This window comes from Camelus ferus, chromosome 25 (assembly GCF_009834535.1).
Source record: "Camelus ferus isolate YT-003-E chromosome 25, BCGSAC_Cfer_1.0, whole genome shotgun sequence".
In the NCBI taxonomy this organism is placed as follows: domain Eukaryota; kingdom Metazoa; phylum Chordata; class Mammalia; order Artiodactyla; family Camelidae; genus Camelus; species Camelus ferus.
Window position 1 is genome coordinate 32111329 of NC_045720.1, and position 17168 is coordinate 32128496.

The window sequence follows — 17168 nt, forward strand, 5'->3', positions numbered from 1 at the left end:
ATAATGCTGCATAGAATATCCCCATATATATATATATAGCTTTGTCAATACATACACTCATTTGTGGGATAAACTCCTAGAAGCAGAACTGCCTTTAAAATATTGCCAAATTGCCCTCCTAAAAGTTGTACCAGTTCAGACATCTAGTGAGAAATTTATAATTGCCTATCACAATATACCTTTGCCAATATAAGGAATCATCAAACTTTCTGATCTCTGATAAGAGGTAAAAAGAATATATTGTAGCTTTAATCTCTCACTATACATTTTACCTTTTCTTTTCCTTTATGGCTTTTATGTTTCATGTCATATTTAGAAAGTTCTCTCCTCTGAGATTGTAAAATAATTCTCTCAAGATTTTTTTTCTGCAACTGCAGCTATTGTTTTTTAAGTTTAAAAGTACAAGTCTTTTCTCCCTCATTCCAGGTATTCTTACTCAGCTAGGATCATTCTAGCCTTTTAGCTGACAGTGAACTTACTGTCAACTAAATCCACAAGTGTTTTCACAAGCGCAGTTAAGCGCTCTCTCCTCCATCCCATATCGATGCACACACATTTGTATCTATGGTAGAACCACAGGTGGGGGATTTATTTCTTGCAAATACTCCAGAAAACAATTGCTCCCAAACCAAATTAAAGCAGAAAGCCAAGTTCAAATTACTTACTTTTGCACCGTCTTCCATCCTCGGCTAGAATAAATCCCTCTGAGCATTTGCAGATGTAGGAATTGCCACGATTAACGCAAATGTGTTCACAGCCATGTTGGGTCGATTTGCAGACATCCTTCCCTGAGGGAGACGTAGGAAGTTAAGCAACCCCATCAGTGTAGAAACGAGCTGGACTGAACAGTCACATTAGGACACATCACAGAAGTAATCCATTTAAAGAAAAAACACCTCTGTTCAAACTTCCTAGCATCCCCCCTTTTGGTCTAATACTCAGAACAGGGCATGGTAAAGGGAGTCTGCCAGACAGCTCTAGTTCCCACGAACCTGAATGGGAAGATGATGGGTGGATCGGGTGTCCTCAACTGATTATTAATTTTTAGAACTGCTTGATGTGCTTTGGGTTTTGATTTCCCCAAGATACTGCTTTTCCCCCAGAGACGTCCCAACACACCAGCTTTAATTGTCTAATGAACATTTCTCGTGTGTGAGGTACTTTCAACTCTTCAAAGTAGCCACAGCCCTTTAATCTTCACAACATCCTGTGGAAAGAGCAGGGCAGGGATAATTGTACCCAAAGTATAAATGAAGAAACTCGGGAAGTTTCAGTGCGCTGCCCAAGGTCATAGAGCCAGGAGATGACCCAGCCGAGGCAGCGTGTTTCCTGAGTGCTCCTCCACGGCAGGAAAACGTGTGGTCCTCTGGTTCTTTCCTGTCATTAGCTTCCTAAAAGGAGACGCTTCTGACAAAACTTGGCATCAGTGACTACAGATCCTTCTGGAAGTGGGAACAGTGGGATTTGATTTAGTGATCGAATTCCAGAGGGAGAAGTTATACCTTGGTACAACAGCTCAATTTTATTGAGCAAAAAGTATGGTGAATGAAGCAATGGTGCATGTGTGTACGCCCCCGCTTACAGAAGCAGAAGCATGAACAGATGGCTCAGGCAGACAGGATGGGCAGAACTGCAGCCATGGTCTCCAGCAGAAGGACACCACAGTATGAAGGCAAAACACAGGATCGTGCAGGGAGCCCTGTGGAGTTGGGCCAGGGTCCCATGGGCATCCCAGGAGTCAGTTTTTCAAACAGAACTTCTTGCTAATGGTAGGAGCCCCTCTTCCTGGTGGAAGAATGAGCTGTGAGTTCTCTCCAACCCCGCTGTGTTGGCCTGAGGAGGTCGCCAGTTACCTCAGGAACCTGCGAGGAAATCCCCCCAAAATCAACCTCAACAGCAAATGAATTTATTTTGCCTTAAAAAAAGGGCCATCCTGCCTCCTGGACCAGAGCATCACAAAAGGAAGTAGACAGGGTCAAAACCCCCAAAAGTAGGGATTAACAGCTCATCCCCCCCGCCCCCCGCCCAAGTAGGGACTCACAGCTCAGAACCACAGTGGAGGGGAATCCCGACCCTGTGCTTGTTCACTGTCCACCTCACTGAGCTCGGGTGTCCCCGTCCCTTCCTTTGGGAGCCGTGACAGTTCATTTCATGTGTCACCTTGGCTAGGCTGTAGTCTCCAGTTGTTTGGTCAAACACCAGTCTAGATCTTGCTGTGAAGCTATTTTTTTTAGAAGAGATTAACATTTAAATCAGAAGACTTTGAAAGCAGATTATCTTCTATAACGTGGGTGGGCCTTATCTTGAAGGCTGTCAGAGGAAAAAGACTGAATTCCTCCGGCAAAGAGGGAATTCTGCTTCCAGACTGCCTGTTTGTTTTGTTTTGCTTTAAATTAATTAATTAATTAATTATTTTGAAATTGAAGTATAGTTAATTTACAATGTTGTGTTAGTTTCTGGTATATATATATAGTGATTCAGTCTTATATATTAAAAAGAAAAAAATATATATATACACTCTTTCAGATTCTTTTTCATTATAGGTTATTATAAAATATTGAATATAGTTCTCTGTTGTTTATTTTATATGTAATAGTATCTGCAAATCCCAACCTAAATATCCACAAACAGATGAGTGGATAAAGAAGATGTGGTGTATACATATACAATGGAATATTACTCAGGCATAAAAAAGAATGAAATAATACCATTTGCAGCAAATGGATGGACCTAGAGATTACCATATTAAATAAATTGGATAGAGAAAGAAAAATATCATATGATATCATTTATATGTGGAGTTTAAAAAAATAACAGAAATGAACTTATTTACAAACCAGATTGCCTTTGGATTAGAGCTGCAACATCAGTTCTTCCCTGGGTAGCCAGACTGCCAGGCTGCCCTGCAGATTCTCTACCTACCTATCTACACACACACACACACACACACATACAAACACATATACATTTTATTGGTTCTGTTTCTCTGGAGAACCCTAAGACACCTTCCACGTAAACTCTCAATCTATTCTGAGTGACCTGCAGAAGCAAATGATAGAGAGAATGGATATAAAGACCCACAGAAAATCCCTCTGGCCTTTCTCCCACCTTCTGCCCTTACTTTTCCAAGAAGAAACAGCACAATAATTATCCTCTGATCTTCACAGTGATTGCTGGCAGAGATTATAACCCCATCCAACGACCAGCCAGACACTGTGCTAAGCTCTAGGCACCCACACAAGTCCTGCGGAAAGGGCCTACAGCTGGGAGGAAGTGAAAAGCAGCACAGAGCCTAACAACCCAGGACTTGACTGAGAAAGTCCTAAAGAACTTAACATCTATTGTCCTGATCACTTGCACAACACTTTCAGAGCACCCAGAGCAGGAACTCATAATAGTGACACTGAAATAAAGGAAGACTTTCAATATCAAGTGAAATTCTATAACTGTCCAAGTTCAGCAGCCATAAAAGTCTACCTCTACCGTGAAGCCACTTACTTCTGCAGTGCTTCCCATCCTCGGCGAGGCGGAATCCCTCCAAACACTTGCAGATGTATGATTTGTCACTGTTCACACAAATGTGTTCACAGCCATGGTCTACTGCTTGGCAGACATCTCTCTCTGAGGACAACAGAGCAAGTTAAAATCATTTCACCAGTGTAAAATCTCCCTGGGCTTCACCTGGGAGGATCCAACCATCTCAGCCACCTGAGCTCAGTGATCCATGGGGTAGGGGGGAGGCAGACTTGGGGGGGGGAGTTCAGCAGCTCTAATTTGGGCTAACTCTCCAAACTTCCTCACTGTCATCACCACCATCATTCACCAGCACCTACTTCAGTGTCTCATAAAAATGCAATCCATCATCTGCTTTCTGCAGAGGCGTCTTGTGATCTCAGAAAGGAAGCACTGCTGGTATGATTACTTAGGAGATTAAACTTCAATTTAGATTAGTGGCACTGAAGTCTAATTTTGCCTTTTGCCCTGACATATGACATTGGAGAATCACTGAGCCTCTTCGAGCCTTACCATTCCTTTCTAAAAATAGAGAGTAATAATTCCAGTTACCCATCTTGTCTTCAAATGTGTCGATACAAGTTGCTCTTTGTAAAGTGCTTGGAGAAGCCTGAGAAAAAGATGACTGATAGGGGTGGAAATCATTTGCTCACGATTACACAGTCCCCTCTGATGATACAGAGACGTGTTTTGGTCCCATCTACAAGGCCTTGCTTTCTTTTTTTTTTTTTGGCCTTGCTTTCTGAGATATAAGAATGGCCTCACCATAAAGTGGTCTCTAAGCGGCATTTGTGCCACCAGAAACAATAATGACAACAGTATTAAAGACAAAGAAACAGAGGCTCCGAGAAGTTAAGGAACTTGCCCAGAGAATAAATGGCAGAGCTGGAAGCTGACAGAATCCTGGATTTCAGACTGGGTATCTTTCCATGAGAGCACACTGCCAACCCTCTCTTCCTTGCCACAGGGCAAAAATGAGTGCCTTTAGTTGTAGCTCTGGCATTGATTCTTAATTTGTCCATTTGTTTCCTTTATTAAAAAGGAACTTTATTTTTTTTAGGACAGTTTTTTAGATCTGCAGAAAAACTGAAGATAGTATAGAGTTCCCATAAACCCCACACCCAGTTTACACTATTATTAACATCTCACATGCATGCGATACATTTATTACAATTAATGGACCAGTACTGATACAGTACTATCAACCAAAGTGCTTAGTTTATTTACATTTCCTTAGTTTTCACCTGATGTCAGTTTTTCTGATCCAGGATCCCACATTACATTTAGTGGTCTTGTGGTTTTTGACAGTAACTGATTTACACAGAGATCAGGGTGGTAGATTTCATGCAGAAGTCAGACATAGTAACGTGAGCCAACTCCAGTAAAAACTTACTTCTGCAGGTTTTCCCATCTCCACGGAGTATATATCCTTCAAAGCATCGGCACACAAAAGAGTCTCTGCTGCTTACACACAAATGCTCACAACCATGGTTCCCCAAAGCACAAGGGTCCAATTCTGAGAATCCAATTGGAATTAGAGAAACAGAAAAAAATGATTCATACATTAGTGATTTATTCAATCTTCTAAGATATTTCAGGCACCTTAGTTGAAAGCCGTACTTCATCCCACAGGGCACATTTCAAAATAGGAAGCATGTCTATGAGCAAAAATTCTTAATATATAGAGAGCACATGAAATAATATGATCATCTCCATAGGAAAAATGAAGAAAAAGACATGAAAAGACAATTCACAAAAGAAGAGATATAAATGGCTTATAAATATTAGAAAATATTCCACTTCATTGGTTATCATATAACTGTCATGTCAACTTATCTATGTATCTGCTTATGCATTCATGCATGTGTCCCACTTAGGTCCTCCATCCGTTCGTTCATTCAGTCATGGAATATTTCATGAGTGCCTTCTCTCCAAGTTAGGCACCCTTGTAGGCTCTGGGGATGTGACAATGAATAAAACCAAGTTTTTGCTTTTGTGAAGCTTACACGTGGCAGCAGGAGTGGGACGAAAGAGGGGGAAAGACAAAAGACAGACAAATATGTAAGTCAGATGGGGAAGGTGCTATGCAGAAAAGCAGGATAAGGGGATGGAGAGTGCCCGCTGGCTTGGGGCACGGGGAAGGCTGCTTATTCTTTCACGCTGTAGTCAGAGAAGGTGAGCAGAGCCCTGAAGAAAGAGAGTACAGTGGTATCTGGAAAGAACAGCACCCCCCAGGAAGAAAAGCATCTGCAAGTGGCAGTGGTAGGAGTAACTTGGCACATTTCAGGAAAGGCAAGGAGACCAGGGGGACCAGGCAGGGGATGAGCAGGCACAGACCACGTGGGATCCAAGGGCAGTGGTCGCATGTGAGTGAGAAGGAGCCGCTGGAGGGTTTTGAGCAGTGGAGTGACACGAACTGACTTTATTGTAAAAAGACCACTGTGTACAGAATGGGGTGCAGGTAAGGCTGATGCGTGGGGAGCAGAAAGAAACCTATTGCACTAATCCTGGTGGCCCATACAGGCTGGTGACAGGGGTCAGATTATAGCTATATTTTGAAGGTAGAGCATACAAGCTTTGCTGATGGGTTGATATAAAGAGTTCATCTTCACACGGATATAACAGAAGAGTCATGGATGACCCTGAGGTTACGGGACTGAGCAACTGAAAAATGAACTGCATTGCCACCCATACGTGTAGGACAGCTTCTGTGGGAGCAGGTTTATGAACTTGTGAAAACCAGGCAGATATTTTAAAAACCTGATACTGAGGACAGGTGGAAAGTGACTTTTTATAAGAACCAAACATAATTCTGAGAGTCACCTCAATCATTTTAGATTGAGTAGAATTTCTACAATGGACATGCTTTGAGGGTATTAAATAAATGCTCCAAAGCACATAATCACTTTTATGGTCAGGCACAGACCATATACTTTTATCTAAGATATTTTTGCAGTTTTTTTTTTTTTTTTTGAAGGGAGTCCTGGGAACCACTCTATGGGTTAATTAAAGCAGCTGTTGTTATTCTCATTTACCCACCAGGGAAACTACAGTTTGGGGAAACTAATGTCTTGCCAACATCAATTGCTAATAAGTGACAGCACCAGATTAAAAATGTAATCTTCTGATAATAAATCCCATGCTTTCCCCAACCACACTACGTTGCTCTATTCTAAAGTAAGCTTTCAAACATGAAGGGAATTTTGCTCGTCTTCGTTTGGGCAGAAGCACTGCCAAAATCTTTGAACAATGGGAAAGTGTTACATTAACTAAAATTATAACTGCAGAAGACAGTCAAAGCAGGGCTGGACACTCCTCCTTACTCTGAATAGGACTTACTTCTCTGGGCACAACCTAGACTCATTATTAATGCAGAACATTTCCCGACGGCTTGGGGTAATTCCTCTCGTAGTGCTGAGTGGAAATACAATTGAGTGATCCATAATAGAGACAGCTGGCTGGCTGTGGAGGTGAGCGTTTTTTTCCTCACCATGCATTTATATTAAGGATACTGCATTTTCCAGCATAATAAAATAGCTATATAGCTTTCAGGCCAGCCTCGTCAAGCCATCATCCAGACAGACCCTCCCCTGGCCCCCAATCATCCCTTCTTTTGGGGGCTTCCCCAATGCCCTGTCCTGTCCCTTTAGATCCATCTCAGACTGTCATTTGGAAGAGTGGGTGAGTCTTCCCGCACAGACCCTGCAAGGCCACTGGCCCCCAGGCTTTCCCGAGCTGAGCCTTGATGGTCTGAGTCTGTACCTGGCAGACAGGCACCGCTTTCCTTTATCAGGGGCCTGCTGAGCCTGAAGCCACTGTTCACAGGGGGGCATCTTCACCCTTGGCTGCAGACTATCCCAGGGGTTCCCAACCCTGCTTCTGAGCTCTCCTGGGCTTTTTGCATGATTTAAAAGCAGGTAGAGAGTTAGGGTTTTTAACCTTACCCCTCCTTACCCTCTCAGAGCATCTCATCAAGAGAGAGTAGGACAGTGGTGAGTTCTCAACCTCTGAGCATCAGTCACCTGCAAGATTATTTTAGACGCAAATTCAGGTCCATGATTCAAAATTCAAACAAATTAAGGGCAGATTTCCCCAATGGAGGGCGATCTGGCAATATCTACCAAAATTACAAAATATACCTTTGACCCAGCAACTTCACTGCTGGAATTCTCTCCTGCAGATACCCTGGCACCATATGAAGGGATATACTTCCAAGTTATTCATGGCAGCATTGTTTATAATAATGAAAAGTGGGAAGCAACCCAAGTGCCCACAGCTGGTCATGAGACAAACTGAACAAATATTCTACATGATGAGACATTAAACAGCTATAAAAAGAATGATGTTGGGAGGGCATAGCTCAGTGGTAAAGCACATGCTTAGCATGCACAGGGTTCTGGATTCAATCCCCAGTACCTCCATTAAAACAAACAAACAAACAAAAAGAATGAGGAAGTTCTCTATGTGATGATGATTTGAAGAAATCTCCAATAAATATCATTGAGAGAAGGGGAAAAAAGGCAGAGAATGGGGCATACAGTATACCATTTTGTGTGTGTGTGTAAGGAAAGGGAAAAATAAAAATAGATATCTGTATTGGCTTTTATTCACATAAAGAAACACAAAGGATAAATAATACAGTAATAAAAATTGAATATTGGCTATCTGTTGCTATGAACAAGCTACTCCCAAACTTGGCAGCTTAAAGCAACATTCATTATCTCACACAGTTCCTGAGGGCCTGGACTCCGGGAGTGGCTTAGCTGGGAGGTTCTGGCTCAGGCTCAGGGTCTCTCTTGTGGCTGTGGTCAAGCTGTCCACTAAGGCTGCACTGATGTCAACGCTCAGCTGGAGCTGGAGGATCTGCTTCCGAGCTCACTCGTGTATGTATTGGCCTCCATTTCTCACTGGCTGTGGGCCGAAGGCTTCAGATCCTCACCATGTGGGCCTCTCCACAGGGCTGCTCCCAACATGGCTTCCCCCAGACTGAGTGATTCAAGAAGTGAGACAGAGTTCTCAAGAAGGCAGCCACAGTGTCTTTTATAACTTACTTGGAGACGTGACACACAATTGTGATTTCTATATGCTATTGGTCATAGAGCCCAACAGCGAAGGAGGGAAGGCATGTGTGTGAATTCAGGAGCTGGGGATCACCAGGGGCCATCCCGGAGGCTGCCTGCCACCAGTTACTGATGGGAGGTGGAGGGAGGCAATAGGGTGGAAGGGCTCGGGTAGGAGCCTAACTTCTTAACATATGTCTTTTTATATTGTTTTTATTTTAAAACCATATAAACCTTTCACCCATTCTAAAAATAAAATAAAATTTAATCAACAACAAAAATCTTATAAAAATACAATTCTCTCTCTTTGATACCCTACATCATTATTTTTAAAGGCTGCACCATAATTCATTTAACCAGTTTCTTACTGGAAGGACACTTAGGTCGTTCCCAGTCTTTGCCGTTACAAACATCATTGCAATGGGTATTCATGCCAATAGTTCTGCATACAAGGTGGATGCATATCTGAAAGAGAAACACCTAGAAGTGGAATTGCCTACTTAAAGGGTATGAACATTTACAAGTGGATACATGTTTTCAAACTGTCCTCCAAGGAGGTTCCACCAATCAATGTAAGAGTCTCTGTTTCAGGGCTCTAAGGTGCTGCCTGGGCTTTTGGATGGTTTAAAAGCCCCACAGATAATAACCACCAGGGGTGAGATGCTGGCAGTGGACCCAGAACTTTTGTTCAGAGACCTTTCCAAGTGTCCGGGTTATTCTGCACCCCCACCATCATGAACCCAACGCCATCATCTTTCTCTTGGGCCGTTGCATCACTTACTAACTGCGTCTCCACACACCTGTTTCCACTCCCTTCTCCCCGACTTTGCCTGAGTCCTTTTTACAAAATGTGGCTCTGCTCACATCACTCCCTCCCTCTGCCTGAGACCCTTTAGTGCTTCCTGAGAGTCTGTGGATGGCACACAGAATCGCTGGTGAGGCTTGCAGGACCTACCCTGCAGCCTCATCTCAGCCACGCTCCCCGGGCTGAGAACTTTCTTTTAGTACCTCATACCTCACTACCAAGCCAGGAGCCTCCCTGCACAAGACTCTGCACAGCCATTCCTCTCCTCTCCTTCCTCCTCCACCTCTTCCAGATGTCTCCCTGGACATGAGTGTCCGCTGTGCTGCGGGCAGAGGGGCAATTAGATCACAGATCTATCACCTCCATGTCCCCTGGTCCAGCTGCACGTCCAGTGGTCATCCTAGTTCAGCAGAGTCTGCTCAGATAGGCTGGGAGATTCTTGGGAGACAAAGTAAAGTAGTTTTCTCAAGGGAGGCATGGCCTCCAAAAAGTTTAAAGTAACTCTAAATACTGCAGGTGATCTGTCCCAGCGGCTTCTCCAGGCTCACCTCTCTCCAGCCTGCCTCTTGCACTCAGCACTCAGTACTCAGCACTCGGTATAGTCAGCTTCCTTCAATTCATTCTCTGGACCCTGGTTTACATGTGCTGTTTCCTAAGCCTGGAAAGACTGCCCCGCTCTGTCTTACTCCATTCGAGCTACTGTAACAAAATACCACAGACCAGTGGCTTATGAACAACAGAAATGTATTGCTCACAGTTCTGGAGGCTGGAAGTCTGAGACAAGGGTGCCAGCGTGGTTGGGTGAGAGCCCTCTTCAGGGTCACAGACTTCCTGTATGCTCACACGGGAAAGTAGCTGGAGAGCTCTGTGGGCACAAGTCCCATTCGCAAAGGCCCCACCCTCACGACCTAATCACCTCCCAAAGGCCCCTCCTCCTAACACCGTCACCTTTGGGGGTTAGACTTTCAACATGTGAATTTGTGGGGTACACAAACTTTCACTCCATAACACCCTCCCTCGCTGGCTAGCTCCCTCCATCCATGTCCAGGTGTCACATCAAACATCTCTTTCTCGGGAGACCTTCTTAAGTCTAAGTGAGGGTCTGCCTGCCGCATTCCCCTGTGACACCTCTTCTTCCCACATCTTGACTCTTGTCACATGGAACGGATGATAAATCCTTAATGTCCTTCCCTGAGAAGCTTTAAACTCTGTCAGGGCAGAAACTGAACCTGCATCAACCCCAGGGATGCCCAGTACCCAGCACAATATGACCAGCACAATGCAGGTACATGGTAAATACCTGCGGAGACTGAGAATCCATGAATCAAAAGCTTAAGGAAGTACTTAGGCTCAAATCCAGAGATGAGAGTGAGGACAGACTTCTCTCTGGGAGTCAGCACTCAAGGAAATGGATAAGAAGACTTAGGAGAAATCTCAGGATGCAGGAAGAAAACATTTTCCCTCTAAAAGAAGGGTCTTTTTTTTTTTAAACACATAAGGAGGGGGGTCTACATGTTAGTGAAACCCTCATCGTGAATGGGGTCTGTGATTTGTGATCAAGATGCTCAGAAGTTTCAGGATGCGGCACAGGTTTTTAGGCCCAGGTCTAACAGCCCCCCTGTGCTCCTCACGTCTGGATTCCACATCTGGTGACTCACGCCTGTCTGTGGTGCAGAAATCATAGGGTAATGTGTTCCGAAGACTCACACCTCTGTGGCGATGACGGACAGTGATCCTGTGTCTGGGGCTCCACGGAGAAGGCTATTAAAACCAACCCCAGTCCCAGAGGGAGAAAGCCACAGTGGCCGCCTGCCAAGAGGGTGACCAAGGCCAAGAGAGAATTACACAATTCGCTGGCTTTTTTTTTTTTTTAAATAATAAAACTAGGAGCAGCCATTCATTTGATTATTCTGTAGACTTTTTCTCAGACCAGAAGCAGCTGAACTGAGATGTATTTTCAGAGGGCATGTCACACTGGGCAAGAGATCTCAAAATCAGGAGACCCGGGTTCCAGTCCTGACTCTGTCACTGATCCCTGGGGCCAGCTTGGGGGTACCAGTTTCCTCCCTGCGCCTGTTTCCCACAAAAGAAAGAAAGAACCCTAAGCTCTCAGTTCCGTAAAATCTCTAATGTGAACAGACAAGGGTAAAGGTCCCCTCACTCTCTGCTATGGGCTGAATCGCATCCCTCCCAACACTGGCCCCACGCCCAAATTCATAGGTTGAAGCCCTAACCCCCAGTGGGGTGGTATTTGGAGATGGGGCCCTTGGGAGGTGATCAGGGACAGGCGAGGTCATGAGGGTGGGGCCCCCTGATAGGATTAGTGCCCTTCTAAGAAGAGGCACAGAAGAGCTTACTCTCTCTCTGTCTTGGGAGGACACAGCGAGAAGGCAGCCATCTGCAAGCCAAGAGGAGGGTTCTTACCAGAATGTGACCACACTGGCACCTTGGTCTTGGACTTTCAGTCTCCAGGACTGTAAGAAAATACATTTCTGTTGTTTAAGCCACCCAGCCTATGGCATTTTGTGATGGCAGCCCGAGCAGACTAGTACACTCCTCCTCCTTGCTCAGGGTTGCTTTTGCCCTTCAGAATCAAGCAGAGAGACATCAGGTCTGAAAAGGTCTTTCTTTGGACACCCACCTCTGGTGGCCAGAGTAGGAGTATTCCCAGCTGAAATTCCCAGTGCTCTATGCTTGTGGCTCAGATCCCCACTAGTGTCCTCCACTTGCTAGAAGAAGGCAGTCCCTGGGCTTCTGAGTCTGACTCCTCCCAAGATGGTCCATGTCTGGGGTCCGGCAAGGGGAGCCGGCCTGGCCCTGGGAGCTGGGTGTCCAGGCAGCAAGGCAGGCTGCTACCTCAGCCCTCTCCTCAGTGCGGGGCAGTCTAACGGTGGGAGTTAAGACCAGAACAAGAATACCTGAGGGTTCAAGGCAATTTATAAGCCCCCAAAGCACATCAATGAATGTCTCTCCCCGTGCCACACAGTGGCCCTAAGAAAGAGGCAGAAATGATCACTCCCAGCTTACAGATGAACAACCAGCCCAAGAGGGTCAATTCCCTTGCTCGGTGTGGAAGCCCCAAGATTTAAATTCAATCTTCGGGCTCTTAATTCAGTGTTCTTTCTACTCCATCACAAATCTAGATCTGTGCACATATGGGGCCACAAGAAGTCCTAAGGGAGCCTGCCTGCAGGGGGTGGAGCAGAGCGGCTCCCAGCTGGCAAGGAGGGCAGGAAGTTCTCTGTGGGGGTGATGTTGGACCTGGGCCAGGTTTCCACCAGTGGGGACGGGATAGGGAGGTTGTCCTCAGTGGAGACAGGAGGGGCTGGAGGTACAGGACCTGCTCAGAGAAGAGGAGAGCTGGCTGCCCCTGCCCCACCCCAAAGAACCAGAGGGAGCAGGGAAGACCTGGGGTGGGGCTCAGGAGGTGGAGGAGGGGGGTTCTCTGACACTGCCAAATCAGAAGCTTAATTGGAAACATATTTGAGGAGACAATAGAGGGCCACTGAAGGTTACTGAGCAGGGGTGGACCCTGTGCCAGGTGCCACAGGAGAAAAGGCAAGTAGACGGCTTCTGTCCATTCACTCTCTCATTCACATCTCCTGGGGGCCAGGCCTGGAACTCAGGCTCCAAATAAGACCTGGTTTCTGACCTCCAGGAGCTCGCAGGCCAGTGGGCTGTGTGCTTCGTGTATATCCAGCCTCCACAGCCTTCCCTGGTGCTGGGATGCCCTTGTGCGAGGTCTACTCAGGGAAACTTCTAGGAGCCAGAGAGAAGAGGAGGCGTTCAGATGCAGCTTGTGGAAAAGACGCCCCCATTCCCCTCCCCACCTCACCCCCCAGCCTGCAGAACCCACTCTCCAAGGCAGGGAAGACTCCTACGAGCCATTGCAGCTTGGGGGCCAGGGGACCGAGAGGAAGGGAGGATGGGCTTCACTCAGGGGCCAGAGAGCCCAAGGGGCCTGCAGGGGTATAGGGATGAGTGTCCACTTTCTTCCAAGGCCCTGGGAACCTGGGTCTGCTCTCCATGCTTCACAGAACCTTCTGGAAAGTGAGTGAAGTGTTGTTCAGGCCACCTGCTCTCAAGGCTCTAAGGAGAGGCTGCCTTCATGAAGGGCCAAGGACATCCTGATCTGCTGAGCCAGGCCTGGCCAAACCCCAACTGGCTCCCCATCCAGAGCCCAGCAAACTTCACTAAAAAGATGCAGTCATTTAATCTGGCATAGAGCTGGGAGACATACATCCCAACCCCCAGGTAACTACGGCCACACTGGAAACACAGCCCATTATCACAGGCCAGGGTGCCAGATGGAATCATCCTGGGACAGACAGTCTTCAAGCTCAATGGGTATGTATCAGGTGGTGGGTAAAATGCATCTCTTATGTCCCACCATTGCCTGAGGAGAGGATAATTCTAACCCATCTGATCATCTCACATCTCATAGAGACACAACAGACATAAATATATACAAATCAAAATTCACTAATTGCTCTGTTGAACATTTACTCACAGGGATAATATCACTGTATCATTTGTCACACACACACATTATAAATGAGAAAACAGGCAACATTTAAAAGTGTCAGTGGCCATAACCCAGATGTGTATGTTGGGAGGGAGGGAGGGGGCACGCGATCATAGAGAGGAGTAGCTTGGAAGGGTCATGAGAATTTCTTAAAAGTCCTGCAACCATTTTATACAGTCAGCTCTTGATTATCATAGTAACAAGGAGGACAAAAGAAAGGCACGAATAATCTAAGACAATGAGAATTAAACCTATTAAAAACCGTGCATCTGGCTTTGGCATGCAGTCAAATGTAGATGCAATTCGACACACCTGCCCTCTTTCTGCGCCCCCTATGCCCAGCCCCTCCCTGGGCTGGCTGTGCTGGCTGCAGCAGCAGGCTGGGAGGCAGCTGGGCAGGCGGCCACAAGCCAGCCTTAAAATTCAAAAATCTATCCCAAATGGGGAAACATTTTCTCACAGGCTGCATGGTTAGAGAGGCACACCCAGTTGGGCACTCAGCTCACCTGCCCAAGTGAACTGATGATATAAAAAGATGGATAAATTAGGTTGCAGCCACAATTGTATCAGCGATGAGGGAACTGGGCCCTAGAACCAGAAAGACCAGGAGGATGGGGAAGGGACATTATAATCCTTTTCCTCCATTTCTGATCCCGTCTCTCAACATGACTATCTTTTTAGTTTATCTTGGTGCACTCAGAAACAGGACTGCAGGGCAGAAAACAGCATTCTTGAGGGAAGAAGAGAGGGATGTCTGGGAGCTTTTTTTTTTTTTTTTTTTTTTTTTAAAGTAATGAAGACAGGAATTGAGACCAGCTGCAGGGAAGTATGTACCCAGGAAACACCACTGCCAACCTCATCATCTGCTGCCAGATTATCCAGAGTGGGGGTGGGGGGAGGTTTCGCAGAAGCCTCTCGTTCCTCTCCCAGAACTGATTTTGCAGTCACATAGCCTAGAGTTTGAATCCACCACTTAGAAGCTGGTAACCTTAAGCTCTTTACTCAATCTGAGCTGCAGTTTCCTCATCAGAAGATCAGGATTCCAGGGAGTTACCAGCTCACGAGAATGCACGTGCTTAACAGACATCCGCAGGCAGTTAGGGGACCACATTATTAAGACTCGCGTGGGATGCCGGCTGGCTACACCACTTTCTGCCAGATTGGAGGTAGAGACAAGAAAGCCAAGAAACAGGCTCTGTCCAGCTTGAAAATGACCGCAAGGCAGACAAGAAGAGGAAAAAGCCAACTCGGGGAGTGGGAGAAGGAGCCACCAGCACAGAAATCACTGCGAGAGGTGTCTACGCACATTCGCACTCGGCCAGCGAGACCCAGGGACCGGTGGTTCTGTCCTCAGAGCCCCCCACCCATGATCACCAAGTCTAATGTGTCGCTGGACCTCAGGACACTCACTGGCACAGGTTTTCCCATCACTGCGGAGCACATGTCCCTTGGGACACTGGCAGACGAAGGATCTGTCTGTGTTGACGCAGGAGAATTCACAACCGTGGTCGCTCAGCAAGCAATAATCCACCCCTGCAAAACCGGGAGGCAGGTGAGATGTCAGCGAGGCCTCTGGATGCCGAGGATGGGAATCAAGCTACTGCTGTCCTTATCTCCACCCCCGACCTCACACCCCTGCCCTGGAAAGGCAGCAGTCCCCAGTGGACAGCCCCACGATCTTCCCGGAGCAAAGGGCAGTGGTCACATTTCCCACACTTGGTGCAAACCTTTTCCCTGTAAGGGAAGCATGAAGGGACTCACGGGAGCAGGTCTTGAGGTCCTCGTTGATGAGGAAGCCTTCCGAGCACTGGCACAGGAAGGACTCCTCCGTGTTCAGACACAGCTGCTCACAGCCGTGGTCCTGCTCCGCGCAGTGGTCCACCCCTGCGTCAATCACACGAGATCAAAATCATAAAGTTACCCACGGGGGCAATGCCCACCAGCAAGGGGGGATTAAAACACAAAAACCTCCCAGGGAGCCCCTGCAGGGCTACTTTATTTCATTGGTGTCAAAAAGAGCTACATGGAAGATTTTGTTCTACCCTGTGCCACTGGCCTCGTTTATTTGGAAAATCAGCCTTGTTTGTTTGTTTTGCTTTGAAGAGTAATGTGCATACAACTCCTGTCCTCTGTGGTAGAGACAGCAGCCCTCTAGGCCAGGGACTGGGCACGCATCACCTGCAATCCTGGGGCAACGCTGAGAGCAGGTACCATCCCCATCTCACCGAGAGGAGAGCCAGGCTCAGCAAGGTCAAGTCGCTGGCCCAAAGCGGCACAGCTGACAGAGCGGTGCCTCAGGATGAGGGCTCCGCACCAAACCACTTGGGCTCAAATCCCACCGCCACCACTTCCCAGCCGTCAGATGCTGGGCAGTCATCTGGCCTCTCTGCCACCATATCGTGACTTGAGAAACAGCGATGAGGACTGCTTTCTTAGAGGATCGTGGTGAGAAGTCGAGGAGTTGATTTGTCTAAAGCCCTTGAACAGTAGCTTACTAGGATTAAGTATATTGCTGGGAAAGAATTAATTGTGTAGTTTCGTTATATCTGAAAATGAAGAAGGAGAAGCGCTGTTATCCCCCATAAACAGGACACCCGGATTCAGAAAGCAAACCAAAGCCAAGGCCTGCCTGTGTGGCCGATCCTGGCACCCGAGCCTGCACAGCTGGCCTGCTAGGGTAACAGACACACAGCTGTGGTGAACGGCTCCCACAAGACAGCCCTGCAGGCTGCCTCCCAGATTTCCTTGATGGCAAAAATGCACACCCGGAGGCTGGAGAGACACTGGAGGCCTTGTGCAAGGGCCATCAGGTGGGCCTCTTTGACCCCCACAGGGCCTGGAACTGGTGCCTTCTGGAACATTCTACCAGTGGATGTGTCTACTGCAAAAAAAAAGAAAAAATTTCCCACACTTTCACCACCATCTATCTTTTAAAAAAAGCATCCTTGCAGGCTCTCAGGAGCCAGAGGCCTGTATTCACATCCTGGTTCTAACACTTACCAATCGTGTGACCCTGGAAACTTACTTAATCTTTTTGCGCCACAGTTTCCCCATCTTTAATAGGGATGAGAATGTAGGTGGCTCGTAAGTCTCTGATGCAGAAAAGCGAGTGAGCGCCTGGAAAGTGCTCACAGCAGTGTCTCAAAAGGCTTCCTGTCCCAATGGCCTGGGGCTCTCTGGGCCCCCCTGGGGAACAGGACACCAGGGCTTTCTCTGGTGACTCCTCTGAAGAAATGGCTTGGTTTATACTTTCTTGAAGCTGATT

At 46.8% G+C, this 17168-nt stretch overlaps 1 protein-coding gene across 2 annotated transcripts in view; it reads right to left on the reverse strand.

Moving 5' to 3' along the window:
* The window catches only part of MATN2 (matrilin 2), a 119607-nt gene that overhangs the window by 8714 nt on the left and 93725 nt on the right, over window positions 1–17168 (reverse strand). For both annotated transcript variants that reach the window (XM_032468316.1, XM_032468315.1), the window contains exons 9-13: window positions 15665–15787; window positions 15314–15436; window positions 4907–5029; window positions 3499–3621; window positions 666–788 (exon numbers count right to left, since the gene is read on the reverse strand). In XM_032468316.1, coding sequence (XP_032324207.1) covers window positions 666–788; window positions 3499–3621; window positions 4907–5029; window positions 15314–15436; window positions 15665–15787 — 615 coding nt within the window. The remainder of the gene's footprint in view (window positions 1–665; window positions 789–3498; window positions 3622–4906; window positions 5030–15313; window positions 15437–15664; window positions 15788–17168) is intronic.